Below are 15,528 nucleotides of genomic sequence, written 5' to 3'. Positions count from 1 at the left end.
ACGCTCCGACGTGTTGTGATATCTGCCAGGTGAGCAGTAACTAGTATTTTCATCGCTATAGCGAGGACGACGCCGATCGGCAAACTCTCGCTCACAGCCATCACCAGCCTCTCAAAACCATCACTTGGCATCCCCCAGAGGTATAGGAGAAAGCCAAAACAGCTCTCAACAAACAAAAGCTAAGGACGAGGGAAAGAGAGCATGTCAAAAAGAAGACGAACAGTATGAAGTTCAAATGGGTTTGAACACTCGTACCACCAACTATACCACTTTCAATAAATCGTGACGCCATTTTGTTTTAACACGCATACGGTCCATTCACTAAACTGAGGGCGAGACAAATAGCTCTTATGCACATTGACGTCACGCTTCGCATGACATCATCGCTTTGGCGGAGCTCGCGACCGGCTTGGGGGGACGGAAAAGTGAAACAAGCCGGCTGTCACTCGACAACTGCATTTTCCTTTGTCTTCCTTCGGCTTTTTGGTGTTCGTCCCAAATAAATCTCTTCCTAGTCTGGTTGTTTGGAGTTCCCTTGAGTCTGTAGATTTAGTAGCCGTTAATTCAACATGGCTCACGGCTGCTGCGTCCCTCTCTGCACCAATCAAGCAGATACGCACCCTGATCTTGCTTGGCATGGCTTTCCGAAGGATCCTGTGGAAAAGAAAACGTGGCTAGTGAAGATCCGGCGAGATGAGCGAACCGATGTGGCCAACGATCACCCGGAATACTTCAAAGTGACGGATTCTACCAAAATATGTTCTGCCCATTTCAAACCGGAAGATTACTGCCCCGGAGATCGAAAGCGTGCAGATAAGAAGACTGATTATATCGAGGAGAAATTTAAACCGGAGAGCAAAAGTTTTTCCTTCAATATTTGCTTGGACAGACAGCAACAAGCCGAAGCGGAAGGAGCCTGCAGTTCGTTCTGCACCGCCACCAGCCACGCGCAAGAAGGTCGAGACGAAGATCGTGGAGGAGAGCCCAGTAGCTGCATGCGGTGGCAGCGAGGACGACGTTCACACTTTGCCAGGTGAGAGCAGCAGTACGCTCGTGGGAGACGGCAGTTGCGGTGTGAGCAGGGGTGTGTGTGAGGCGGATCACGATTGCTCGTGCTTCAAAAAGCTCCAGGACAAGCTCGAGCTAGCTGACGCGAAGCTAGAGGAGCTGCAAACTAGGTACGATGCGCTGGAGCAGGAGAAGTACTTTTCTAACCCTACGCATCCAAGTGCCATGTCATATGACCGCGTCAAACAGGACCACCATTTGGTGAACTATTACAGCGGGTTTAGCTCAGCCCTAATGTTTATGGCATGCTTCAACTTCCTGCACCAAGCGGCCCAGTCTATGAGGTTGTGGAAGGGTTCGGCGTCTGCTCCAGAGGACCGATCTCAAGAAGGCCAGAAGCGTGGCCCGAAGCCAAAGCTATCTCTCGTTGACCAATTCTTGCTGGTCATGATGCGCCTTCGCCTTGGACTCGGCGAAGTTGACCTGGCGTTCCGCTTCGAGATCTCGCAGTCCACTGTGTCCCGTCTCGTAACATCATGGGTCTCTCTAATGTACCATAAGTTTAAGCAGCTACCTGTCTGGTTGCCGAGGCGGACAGTGAATTCACTGATGCCACCCTGCTTCAAGGTCTGGTACCCCACGACTAGAGTAATTCTTGACTGCACTGAGTTCTTCATCCAAACACCTACCTCTCTGGCCCGTCAATCCTCTACCTGGTCTAATTACAAGAGCCACAATACAGCGAAGGGTCTCATCGGCATCGCGCCGCATGGCCATGTGACTTTTGTCTCTGATGCCTACGAAGGGTCAATCTCGGACAAGGCCATCACCGAGAGCAGTGGTCTGATCACCCTCCTGGAAGCTGGTGATTCAGTCATGGCGGACAAGGGCTTTGAGATAAAGGACTTGCTCCTGGATGTTGGTGTTCGCTTGAACATTCCCCCGTTCAAGTCCGGTGACCGGCAGATGGCCCCGGAAGACCTCCTGGCCACTAAAAAGATAGCGGCAGTACGAATTCATGTCGAACGGAAAATGCAACGAATCAAGGCATACAAGATTCTGGCTGGCAACATAGAGAACACATTGTTTGACCACATACACACTCTGGTCTTTGTCTGTGCTATGCTGACAAACTTTGAAGGTGCCCTTGTGGCTTAGTTCTCAGTTGATCATCAGTTAGTGGTCTGGACAGACTATGCATTTGCATTTGAAAGACTGTAGTGTTCTGAACCACTGCCTGTTTGACCTGGCAGTTATCGCCTAAACGGCCATAGTACTCTTTTAGAAACTTTGCCGGTTCTCGCCGTCAGTCTGTTGAAGCCCAACGCAACACATATAATGATTGCATGTGATAGCAGTTCAGTGGCATTTGCCGAATTTATTATGGACAAATTGGTTATGCGTATTTACACGCATGCAATAATATCGGTGATTGTACGTGCTAGCAGTTCAGTGGCATCTTCCGAATTTAATTTGCACAAAATGGTTATGTGTATTACACACATGCAATAATATCGGTGATTATACGTGACAGTAGATCAGTGGCATCTTCCGAATTTAATTTGCACCAATTTGTTATGCGTATTACACATAAGCAATGATGTCCCGGAATATCGTTCTCCACAAGCAACAGATCCATTTGTGAACGTGACAATCAAAACTACAAGAATCGACTGCTGAAATTCAAAAGCTGACAAAATAACTACAACACCAGCACACGCATAAGAGAAGGCAGTGGCGGTGGGAACTAGGGTGTGTGTTCGGCAGACCACGGTGGTTCCTGCTTCAAAAACGGAGATGATGACCTGGACCTAGCTAACACCAAACTAACAAGAGCTTCGAACAAATCAGGCACTGATGCAGGAAATATGGGAAGTGAAGAAGAACCAAACTCACTTTTTTACTTCCGCAGTGCAGTGCTCGAATCGATCCCCCCAAGCGGGTCGACGAGAGGCAGCCTGACGTCATCGATGACGAAATGTGCATAAGGCCTATAGTCAGTACTCCCCGCGATTCCGTCTAGCTGCTGTGATCAAGTGATGCTAACAAGCTCCCCGTTGTTACTTCCAGCAGCTTCACTTTCCCTGCGACAGCGGCTATCAACCTTTCTGTCCATCGTCGACAATTATCACAGATTCAACAGTCTACATTTGTCAGCACTGCACTGGGTGAATATGTCTCGAGACGAATTTAGCAGATCAACAACGCTTTGATGGAGATAAATTCTCCTCTGGAGGACCTTCAGGGTACCTGGAAGGGTATAGAAGACGGGATCGCTCACGACGTTGAGAGAACATAGAAAACAACCTCCTCTTCGATTGAAAATTGGCCAAAAAGTATGTGAAATGTATGTGCGCAGATGCATTTCCACTGGCAAGCTAATCCCTCATTACGTCATCAGCGCTCGCTCGGCCGAAATTCAAAAGTCGTCTTCCTGCTCGACTCGATCGCTTCTGGAGACTCGTTCTTGTTCGAGGGGTCTTCTCTTTCACCAACCTTCGTCTCGGCATCGAAAACTCGGCGTCGAAAATGAAGCCGGAGTGCCCTTTAAAAGCTCATCGGTCCAGGGTCGTATCTCCCAGGCCTCGCTGTTCGGCGTCAAGTCGCAGCACTCACATGCCTGTACAAGCTGCATTGGATTGATGGTCCCCCAATCCCGACAACCATGACACCACTGAGGGCAGTTGCTAACCAGCACCGGCGCTCCACTGGCCACCAGCAAGAGAGGAGCAGCACCAGCACCAACTAGCACCGACACTGCCGGCCGGAGCCCGTAATAGTGCTCTCCGGTCATTCCCCCATGCCACGATCCAAGACTGGAATCGTGTCCCATCTGCCCTGCTACGCAACCTTTCCACGCAGAAGGGAATGCAGGCATTCAAGGAAGGTGCCTACAAGGCTCTCCCCAGTGGAGACTTGCACTCAGCCACAGATGCCCTCTGAACCTTCCCTGAATACCCTCTCCGCTTGCACCCTTGCTCCCCCTTTTTACTCTATCACATGATTGTATCATCTTTCCATTTTTCACCCTCTATACAAATGTACTCCCCCCTCCCCTCCCCCCTGTGCTTACTCCTCCCCACGTTTTGGTGCACAGTGAAGTGTCGCTGAAGCCGAGACCTCAGGTCGGCGGAGATGCTCCAGTTTCACCACCACAGTTGCGCTGCAGCCACCTTTATCATGCAGTATTCTGTTCTCGAGGTTCGTGGTTTCTCGTAAAAAACAAAAAACAAAATAAACAAAATAAAAAGACTCTAGATCTTCGACAGGTCTTCTTGCCAGAGAAATCCGACCCGTCACCCGTGCTCAAGTGCGTGTCGTGCAAGGGCCGCATACCCCCCCCCCCCCCCGCCCCGCCCTGCTAGTAATTCATGTGGTCGGATTTCTCCGGGCCAAGACTGTACCGTGCACGTCAAAGAAGTACGTGATTGTACCGTGAATCTAATGACGGTTAATTTACTGTATCGGTAACTACATGTAAGTCAGAGCTAAGGCCGACATCACGTGGACGTGCAGGGACCAGGGGTGTCCTGCTGCTGCTGCTGCTGCTGCTGCCCTTCCTGCTCACACTGACAGTAACAACAGTCCCTTTCCTGGCCTGCCCTTGCACTTGAACCCAGGCACCCAAACCCGGACACCAAAAACCCGGTCTCCGGTCACCCAAACCCGGTCACCCAAATTGCAAACCCGGTCCTGGTCACCCAAACCCGGTCCTGGTCACCCAAACCCGGTCCTGGTCACCCAAACCCGGTCCTGGTCACCCAAACCCGGTCTCCGGTCACCCAAACCCGGTCCTGGTCGCCCAAAGATCCTGAAACACAACTTTGCCTTGATTGCAATCAGCATAATTTTTATTGTGCGAACTTACAAGAGTACAGGAAAGCACCAGGCGTAGAAACTAGAATCACGGACACAGTCATGGCGTAAATCACCTAGAATGCAGATACATACACAAAAGTGACAAAACTCACTACAGTCGATAGGCAAGTACGGGTATTTGCTTTCGGAGGATAGGACTCGGATGGAGAGCCAAGGATAAATTTATAGAAAAGAAAACGGACCAAGGACCAACTACCAATTACTAAATAACTGGTGGTGTTAGTGGACATTATAGCGTAACTTGTAGTCCCTTCCTCATTTTTTCTTTTCGAGGATTGTTATCAAAGAAAGAACGAACGAAGGAAAGATACAGTTGAACCCATTACTAAAACAGGCAAGAAAAACGAAATTGTCATCTCTGCGGGGTCTTCTCCATTAAACAGTGAAAACGCCTAGAACAGTTGGTCAGCATGACAACTTGTAAGAAGAATGATTGCGTATCCTTCTATGGCGAGCGAAGCTGTTCATTCCTGGGACTCAGGATTCGGCCGCTGCCAATTCGGCTTTGTACACATGAGTGATGAAGTCCTGGATTCGTTTGATGAAGGCGGCAGGCATGGAGGCGATTCTGGAGTTGATCGCGCTGGCCGGTACACTCATCTTGTACTCTGCTTGCAGAAGGTGGCACATGGTTGCTGCGCATTCATCGCCTTCTGTGTCGCGGATAATGAAGCTTGCGCACAGTGTATTAGCTCTGGAAAAGAACAAAAAAAAGAGAAGATGACTTGTGTAAATGTGGGTGTGTGTGTGTGGGGGGGGGGGGGGGGGGGCGTGGGGGCGTGTGTGTGTGTGTGTGTGTGTGTGTGTGTGTGTGTGTGTGTGTGTGTGTGTGTGTTTGTACATGTGTGCATGTGTGTAGGCGTGCGTGCATATCCGTACAAACATGCATAACAATAGCGTGTGATAGACACACCAACACTGGCAACAGGCAAACAGATAGAGTGAATGAATTAGAATTCTAATACCTCAATTTATCAGTTTTCGTGGAGACAGAGATGGAATCAACAAAACAAGTAAAGCAAGTTGCGCTTTCAAAAATCAAACACACACCATTGGCACAGGTTAGATTTCCTTGAACGTTTTCGCTGCCATCTCTTCAGAAGGAATTTACTGGCAAATGCTAGTAACCAAAATAAGTCATCTGCATTTTATATTGACATTCTTCACTAGTACAACGACGATTCCAGATGAGTGTTGTACGAAAACTTGCTTGAATCCATATTTTTTCCCTACACCATTTCTTCATATTTTCATCGTTTTATTGCACATCGTCTCCACCGTTTTTTACATTGCATGAATAAAGTACACAAATGTCGGTTCAGCTAGTTCTATTGATTGCGGTTATCAAATCTTCACTCAGTTGGAAATATTCACGGTCGGGGGAATGGAAAATGTTTAGAGTCTGAAGATACAATCGACTGTCACCACCAGGACTCGAACCCAGGACCGTTCGCTTGGGGCCAGCGATGCTCTAATCACTGAGCTATGGTGTAGCCGGCATGCAAGCAGAGGCCGTTCATCTGGAATATGAAACATAGCGAGAGACTGGGAGATAGGCATGCAGGCGTACAGACGGTTTACTGCACTACAAAGGTTTTGCGCTTGCATTCCAGATGTTCACGATAGAGACACGCGAAATCAAGTGCACAGCTACGTCAAAATCCTTAGTCTCTTACCTGACCACCCCAGATACCTTTGGAGCAAGGTCGGTGTCGATTTGCTTGTTGATTGCACACACTTCGGTGGGAGTTCTGCGACACACTTGCGCAACAACGAAATCCCGATCAGAGACAAACGGAACAGTCATGGGACAGCGTCTGCAAAGGAAAGGAGTCAAGAGCAAAAGAACTAGTGAACCCTGGTTTTATCCTTTTCAATTTCTTGAAACTTATGAACACTGGTTTTACTCTTTTCTCAAACTTATGAACGCCAGGTTTACCCCTTTCAATTCCTCAAAACCTATCAACCCTGGTTTTACCCTTTTCAATTCCTCAAAACTTAGGAATTTTAATTCCTCAAACTTAGGAACCCTGGTTTTACCCTTTCTAATTCCTCAAATATAATATGTTTGAGGAATTAGAAACTTTTCAGTTTCACAAGTATACTTCATATTATGAAGACATATTATGAAGTATACTTGTGAAACTGAAAAGTTTCAAGATGTTCGTAAAGAGCCTGAAGTGTGTTCTTTTTCTGAGTATTATCGCGTGAGGAAACTGCGAACATTATGAACCCTGGCATTACCCTTTTCAACTTCTCACCTGGTTCTGTTTGCTTGGTGATATCACTGCAAAAAGCTGATAACATTGACCCTCCGCCCCCTACGTAACCATGAACCTTCCAAGTTGGAAGGCTGTAGGTTTGCGCACTGGAGATGTGCTAGAGCTAGGTCTCTGGTCGCTGAATGTCTCAGTAGCCTGTCAGTGTTGGAGTGTGCCCTATTATCACACTTTCTGACTGTTTATCATCTTGTTGCAGTCGTGGATAGTTGCTGCATAACTCGTTTCCATGTGATTTCTTCTATTTTAATATTGAAAACATTTTTTGCGCCCCCCTTTTCACATGTGCTACATGTTCCTGTCCCAGCCATGAGCGCGTGTCGTTATCACCTGACCTTGTTATCACCTTTGTCACTTAGGGTATGCCACGTTTCTATGCAGAATGAGCGCAAATACACCAATTTAGCCCTTTAAAGATCAGTCTATCCTAATTATTCTTTCATTCAACATCATATGCCTCCACTGATGAGCTGAGGAGGAGCAAAACAGCTGTCTGGAGGGTCATTGTCAATATCAATCTATATGCCGGAATTGTCCTCGCTGTGGTGATGGTGATGTGAGCGCAGAGTTTGGATTAGGGACCGGCGAATTCTGCTCGAAAAGGTGGCAGATTCTGCTCGAAAAGCAGTGAAATTGGCAGAACCATACAAACCTTATGGCGGGCAATTCCTCGAATTCTGCTCCATTTCTTTATCCACATACCAAACATGCATGAAACTTACCAGAAAAAGTACCGAATTCTGCCAATTTTTCTGCCGGCAGAATCCGCCGGACCCTAGTTTGGATCGGCCAAGAGTGCAATGACATATGTGGTGGTGTGGTGTATTGGATTCCATGGATAGTTGTTGTGACTACTGAAGTAGATCTTATCGTACACTGCTGTCAGCAGATATGGTATTGGCCCGTACTTGTATGTACAGGCTGTCCTATACTTCCCTTTTCAACGCCCTCAACCTAGTGAACAAGAACACAGAGGCAGTGCGCCACATATATATATATAGCTGGTAGCTCGGCCTATTTAGCTCATAGCTGTACTGATGAGGCCTTTATGGCCGAAACAGCTTGCTGTCTACAGCATTGGGTGTGTCTATATATAATAATGCGAGTCCACAAAGGACGAAACAGTTCTGTCTGCAGATTGAGTATTATATATTATATAATATATACCTGCAATAGTGCCCAAATGCCCGCAGCGGGCAGAGCGTAGTACGCAAGACGTACACAAAAGGAAATAAAACAAGGCTGTTTCTTTGTTACTCAGAGAGTTTCATGGTAAGAACCCAACCATCAGACAACAAAAAAACATGTTTTCCTTTCTCTCTCTTTTACGTCTTCAATGCTTAGGATGACAGACACCGCACTCACGTATATAGTATTCTGTGATCCCCGAAGTCCTTGACGATGCGATACTCCTTGAAGGTGGTGTCAAAGCGCACTCTCAGAGCAGGTGCAAACATTAGCTCACACACTGGAGCAGCGGGCAATGACAGAGGCGAAAACATCGAGCTCAGGTTTGGCAACATTTTTTTGCGACGTATTGATGTTCGTCAATTTCACGAGGAGAGCTTAACGCAAATATCAAACAATCGTGAAAACAAAGTTGACATCATTTCTTATGCTGCAGTGTGCGATACATACACATTAGCAAACCTATCCTGAACCAACGGTGGACAAAGCCCCGTTCAATCCTGGACACACTTGTGCCAGGAGACCTGTGTTGTGCGCTGACACCCTGGTCAAACGTTGGAAAATTAATCATTCGTGCGGCGGAGCAAATAATTGACGTTGTCGGGGCAGCAGTGAGGGAGTTGCACACTCTTTGGGGTTATGTACGGTGGATTATAGGTAAACTATGACACACTTACACTGCTCCCTTGTAACACCTTTGATGTGGTAGTATGTCTGCAGAAGCATCCAAATTTCACACACACACACGCACACACACACACACACACACACACACACACACACACGCGCACACGTACACACACATACACACGTACACACACATACACACACACACACACACACATACAAACACAGACACATGTACACACACAAACACACACACATGCACACACACAAACACACACACACACACACACACACACACACACACACACGCGCACGCACACACATGCACACACACACACGCACAAACACACACACACACACACACACACACACACACACACACACACACACAACGGATGATATCCAGCTGGGCCCGCCGACCAGATTGGACAAATTTAGGATAAGTGATAAAACATCACCGGGGCTTGCTACTTCTAAAGACACTTGTCTTTGTTTTCCATTAGAAATACAGGGGCAGTGGAAACGCTACTGTCACTAGTCTACGGTATTGACCGCCCCACTGTTTAATTCCTGTACTACGGCTATGCAAAATAAGTTACTTTAGTGGGTCTGGCGCTAGACAGGGTGCACACCGCTCTAATTCGGTGTGTGTTTGTGTTGTAGGGCTTTTCACGTGACCCGCCATGGTTGGAGTTTTTTAATTTTTTAATTTTTTTTACCACTTAAATGCCAAACATGAGATGCAGCTGGGGGAAGCACGCACAACCTGAATCGTGTATCCCGTGTGTGTCCCGTACCATCTCGTACCGTCCCGTTCCGTACCATGCCGTACTGTACCATAAAAGAAAGCAGGCCACATATTTTCAGTACTTGTGTTCAAATTAAACTGACCGCTTATTATCTAGTTGCATTCGTGGGTAGTTGCTTCATAACTCGTTTCCATGTGTTTTCTTCTCCTATTTTACTAGTGTTCAAATATTGTTTTGGTCAAAAGCCTCTCCTAAGGGCAAAATAAGCAATAATTCTTGCGGTGAAGGAAAATACTACCGGTATAGCTGTACATTGTATGAGTCATGCTCAACTGAAGATCACCTCAAGAACTACAGTTACATGAATGTGCCATGCAGGATGTCCAAGGTTAGCCAGGCAAGCAGCACTCTGAGACCATCAGCGATGCGGAGCCCGTCGCGTCGATGCTACAGTGTGAGGGCGACCACGGTGACCTCTGAGGCACGCACTGGCCGAGCGAATCAGCGCAAAGCCAAGCCGACACCTGATAACGTTATAAGCCATGATGACCGAATACGGCGCCTTCCGCTTCTCGCAAAACATAGTGGCGAGGCGATTGTAAAGTGCACTAGCGGCCTTGCCCTGCCGTCCAGTGGCGCTGAACACGAGTGGTACAAACACCGCATGTTCGACGTCCCTCTCATGCTCCTAGTAGTGTCAGCGTTTCTCACATTCATGCTTGGCATAATGCTTTCAGGGATATTCTTTACGCAGTAGTCTGAGTTCTTTCTTTGCGCTAGTAATTTTCAGGCCGTGTTCCCGTTCAGTGTCGAGATGTCTTCAGGTTCTCTTTCTGGTTCTGGGGGAGCTGTTTGTGTGCTGGTGACGGACAACGAGGTGAGTATAGCGGCGTCGGATATCGGCCTTAGAAATTAAGGCCAAGTTAGACGTCGGTGCCTATACTTTTTCAAGCCGGGCTATAGCGAAGGTGATGAAACAACAGTGTATTAATTTTGCTCAATGTAAATGGCGCGACTTTGATAAAGGTCAAAAACGTTGCTCAAGCAGCACCAGAACGACACGCGTCCAGAGCGTGACGATGTCGAGACCAGTTGGTCGACAGAGCGCCTGTCCCCCACCACCATGGCTGCTGCATGTTCCCATTGCGTGCACCACATGGCTTCTTTTAGTAAAAAATAGACAAAAAAGAGTTGAATATAGCGGCATGGTACGTCAGGTTCACATCAAGTGTGAGTAGGAAATCAGCCTGCAGATCGGTCGGTAGACCCAGATCTGTTTCGCTAGAGCGTTTCCAGAAGCTGGAGTCATCAGTAGGCCAGATGTTCGCTTCCATCGAGAGTTTCATGTCCCGATTCCGATGCGTCTGCTTCCAGTACCTCCTGCCACCGTCCTGATCATGATTAACCAGTTACGTCTGATCTGGCCTCTAGTTGGCCAGCTGCCATGAATGGCGTTTTGACCGGTCCAAAGGCCTCTAGTGTGCTAGTTGCCACGAATAGCCCCGTGACCTGTCTAGGGGCCTCATGTTTGCCCGAGACGTTCCTGGCCTCTGCTTCGGCGTCGCCGTCCGTAGATACTGGTTTGCCCTCGCATGTAGCTGATGATAAGCAAATGAGTGGGGGCTCTCAATCCGTTGCCAGTATTTCGGCGGAGGCAAATGCTTTGCCTGAGGAAGTTCGATCTTTGTTTCGGGGGTTTGTCACGAGCAGACCGATCTCGTGGATATCGATAATAATTGGGACTTTATGCTCGAGGGCGAAGACGAGTCAGGCCCGGACGTGAAGCTGTCTCTGGCAGCGTATGTGACTCGTTGTACTACAAGTAGAAGAGAATACAGCGATAGAAGTTTGCCACATTGAAGGGGCCGCTCAAGCAGCCCTCGAATTCAATTGCCCTACCCTGGTTACGGCTACGACAAGACAACAAGAAACAACGGAGCAAAGATCGCTACGTTTGGAGACTCGCCGACTTCGTTGCAGGATCACTGGATGCGTCGACAGCAAGAAACCGCTGAACAGGTCAGGAGAAAATACGTGATCTTTAACATGCCTTCACCTGTTCCGTGTGCGGTCGGTAGGACCGTCATCACGTGACACACCGTGTCTGGCCTATCCCGTTCATGTCCCGTACCGTGCCGGCAAAGGCTGCTAGCCCCTTGTTGATAGTGGACTTTCAGGTGCTGGATCACAACTTGAAGCAACTTGATTGAATGTGCACGTATGCGACGTGCATCCAAGGTCACCAATGGTATTTCGGAACGAAACGTTTTCGTTTGGAGGTGGGTGGATTTGAAGGAGTTTCGTTTTGAAAAATTAATTATTGAATGCAGATGGAGAATGCCCAGTTACTTCTGGGTGTCAAAAATTGACATCAATATTTTATTGTCATAATTATTGAAATTCGTTTCACCTGCAGAATAGGTGGGTGGGGGGGGGGGGGAAGGGGGTTGAAAAATACTAAAAAAATTCGTTTTGCAAAAACTATTGGTAACCCCAGACGGCCCCTAACATAATGTACATGTATAACTACTTGGTAGAATGTACCTGTCTGGGAATCTGAGTTTTCGCATTACGTATCCATTTGCGTTTATTTTTCAGCTCTTGTTCAAGCCGATAGCTGAGAACTTTCTAATGCGAATAGACCTTTCGATTGCTCAATCCTGTTCAGTGAAAGCCGGGTAACAAAACAATAGAAGCGTCTTTGCAACACAAAAACAAGTGCACGGCAATCGTATTGCAAAGACATTTCCATCAGTTTGAAAAACTCACATGATGACCTAGGATATTAAGCACAGCGAGGGCTCCTGGGCTCTCAGGCCCTCTCACTTGGTGACATCATGATGACATCATCACCAGTCCAAAATATATTCCACATGCGTGACATCACAGAGATGAACTTTGTATTTGCACACCTTGGTCTGGGCTTTACGGCACCTTATGGGAGTCCCAACTGGAGAAAAAAACGTTTGGCAGCAAGTTTGCTTTCGTATTTGCACACTTTGGTCTGGGCTATACGGCACCTTATCGGAGCCCCAACTGGAGAAAAAAAACGTTTAGCAGCAAGTTTGCTGTCGTAACAAAACAAGAACATGTTTGGCTATTCTCCATCTACCCTCCCCCCCCCCCCCCTTACAAAATCTACTTCTCTGTGAGTGTGACATCCCAGATCTCGGATCTGTCCTCGAGCAGGCCTCTTCTAGGCAAGTTATGACGTCATCACGATGTCACCAAATTTAGTGAAAATGTCAAGCTGCTGTAACTTCGGAATGGCTGCACTGATCAGCCTTGGACTTTCACCACCGCTGTCAGTGTAATGTTCACTGTGAGTTGTGAATGTGTAATTTTGGGGTGTCTTCCCCTGAGATTCATGACCTGAAGCTAATCACAGGTATTCGAGCCCAAACTGTAAGGTTCTCTGTGTGGGAACTAACTTGGGTCACATGATCAATCACATGATCGATCACATGATCAATCAAGCAATTCCCATCATCATGTGCTGCAGTACCTCTGGGTGCCAAAGAACAGAGTATCAGAGAACGGACAGGCTAGGATTCCACCAAGCACAGCATGCCGTCATATACGCGGTGACTCCACTGCGTTTAGTCTACTGTACATGAGAATAAGATTGGCCTAGTAGTAGGCTACAAGGCTCCCCCCCCCCCCCCCCCCCCCCCCAGTCTTTCAGCCGTGACCCAACAACACTGTACTTCAAAATTGTATTGATCACCTGACTACAGTGCTTGTGTCAATAGATTTGTGCTTGCGAGTTGGACGCTACAGTACTTGTAGTCTAAGCATGTGCATGTGGTGTGTTGACATCCAGAACCGCATACGTTACACATGTCAAAAACGCCAGATTTTTTCGTTTACTAATTTCAGCTTTTGTAGGCGGCAATGTCAAAGATCAGAAGAGTCTCTGTTTACAAAAATCCCGGATCCGCTCCCGAGATGCACGCTACGGAATGCACACCGACGGCCGGCCTGGCACATAGTCATTCCTTGTCATTGGACACGTTCAGTCCGTTCGGTTTGCGAATTCAAATAAACACAACCAACCAACCACCAACCACACTTTTGTCACGGTTAAGGTTGACAAGGACTGTGTGCGGCCGTCGGTGTGCATTCTGTCTCGTACATCTCAGGAGCGGATCCGGGATTTTGTAAACAGGGACTCTTCTTTGACTTTGCCGCCTACGAAGCTAAAATTAGTCTTTAAGTTGTAGCTACATTTACTATACCTTGACGAGATTCATTCGTTCGTCGCCTCTCCTGCGCACCCACGTCTCGAAGCCATCGCCACTGGCACGATGCGACCAGCCATCTGCAGCCTCCTTGTTGGCCTCCAACTCGAGCAACTGGTCGAAATCGCTGTCCTGCACGGGGCTGACGCTGGTCATAGTGAACTGGGCAGGGAGAACGGTGAAACAAGTCAAGGCCGAGCAAGGGGCGAAGAGCAGACAGTTGGAAAAAAATATCTAGGCGATGGTGATGGCTGATGTTTGCACCTGGCCAGATAGTCAGTCTTTTTCGACTCCCTGGGTTTCGGCCTACTAGTACTAGTACTACAGTCGACTAGTCCTGCCCAATAAATCCGACCACGTGAGTGCACGTGAGCGCCGAGTGCAGGCAGACCTAGACCTGCGAACGTTGCAGACTCTACAGTAAGCCTGAGGACACTGGGCCCATGGGTGTGAACTGGTACATGGTGCAGCACTGCAGGGCGCAAAGATGACAGTAGATCTACCCTCAATCGGATTTCACTTGGAACCGACCGCTATACTGCATGCAGTCCAGTGATGGTGGTCACCGCACTAGCCCCTCGCGCTATGGAGCGTAAAGTGAAATGGCGTCAGGGTTTGCGGACAAGTCGTGTTCTTGCGATTCGGACTCTTCATCTCGGACTGTGTTTGAAATTTCGACAGGACTACAATAGTCAATATGATGTGACGACAAACGCCATTGTACGGTTGTGAGCAGAGGGGACCTTCGTCAAGTTACCGGTAGATATGGGGGCAAATCCGCTACTTATCTCCTGGTGCAAGTTCTCCCCCTCTCTTGCCACTTCGTTGTGCTCTAGAAGCGCGCACTTCGATTGTGTTCATAGTGAACTTCGGCTCGATGACTGAGGCTTTCCCTGCACTATGCTCAACAGGAGTCCGCGATCACCTGTAAGCTGCCAAGGCTTCATTTCGGTCTGCAACCGCATACCGCCCGGCCCGGCCATTGCTCAACACCAGCAAGTTCCGCAGCACTCCGTCCCGGCATGAGACCACTATCCTCAATCAGCACCTCACTGGCCACTGCAGCCTGCTGAACACGTACGTACTGTGGTGGACATGGAAATCCGGTCGCACGTCTAGCGGCCCCAGGGCGCGGGCCATGCAGCCGTGGATAAGCAGTACGCACATGCATTCTGCGCTGTTGCAGTTCTGGTCGCATCGGATCAACATGACTGTGCACGGCATGCACCGGTCCGTTCTGTACGCGCTGAGGGCGCCGGCCCCGGTCAATCGTGGTCAATCGACTGGGTTTCCATGTCCGCGACAGGATATGCTTGTTCCAGATTGAGGCTGCACCTTCACCCGATTGCACTCACTGTCCTGGAACAGTTGACGATGCTGCCCACCTCCTGCTAGCGTGCCTTGCCAGACACAGCAGGCGAGCAGCTACAGTCTATGTGCCTTCACGTCAGTCAGGGACGACAAGGAGGCAATTCTCACACAACCATCAGAAGCTATTCAGTTCTTGCAACTGGAGAAACTGATCTTTCACAGTCATTTTCATATTTATTATGACCT

General features: G+C 48.3%; 2 protein-coding genes across 2 annotated transcripts; one reads left to right on the top strand and one right to left on the bottom strand.

Annotated features, from left to right (window-relative positions):
• The first annotated feature begins 569 nt into the window (after window positions 1-569).
• Window positions 570-2,166, top strand: LOC135829309 (uncharacterized). The gene is made up of 2 exons (XM_065341712.1): window positions 570-759; window positions 890-2,166. The coding sequence occupies exons 1-2, from the start codon at window positions 570-572 to the stop codon at window positions 2,164-2,166; spliced, it is 1,467 nt and encodes a 488-aa protein (XP_065197784.1).
• Window positions 2,167-4,842: 2,676 nt separating this feature from the next.
• Window positions 4,843-14,283, bottom strand: LOC135829686 (uncharacterized). Its single transcript, XM_065342077.1, has 5 exons — window positions 13,969-14,283; window positions 9,032-9,068; window positions 8,532-8,634; window positions 6,564-6,704; window positions 4,843-5,581 (listed from the first exon to the last, which is right to left on the bottom strand). Exons 1-5 carry the CDS (start codon window positions 14,125-14,127, stop codon window positions 5,365-5,367), a joined length of 657 nt encoding a protein of 218 aa, XP_065198149.1. The 5' UTR covers window positions 14,128-14,283; the 3' UTR covers window positions 4,843-5,364.
• Window positions 14,284-15,528: the final 1,245 nt, after the last annotated feature.

The sequence above is a fragment of the Sycon ciliatum genome, chromosome 13 (assembly GCF_964019385.1).
Source record: "Sycon ciliatum chromosome 13, ocSycCili1.1, whole genome shotgun sequence".
Classification (NCBI taxonomy): Eukaryota; Metazoa; Porifera; class Calcarea; order Leucosolenida; family Sycettidae; genus Sycon; species Sycon ciliatum.
The sequence above is the reverse complement of the archived record's forward strand: the minus strand, read 5'-3'. Positions and strand labels throughout refer to the sequence as shown.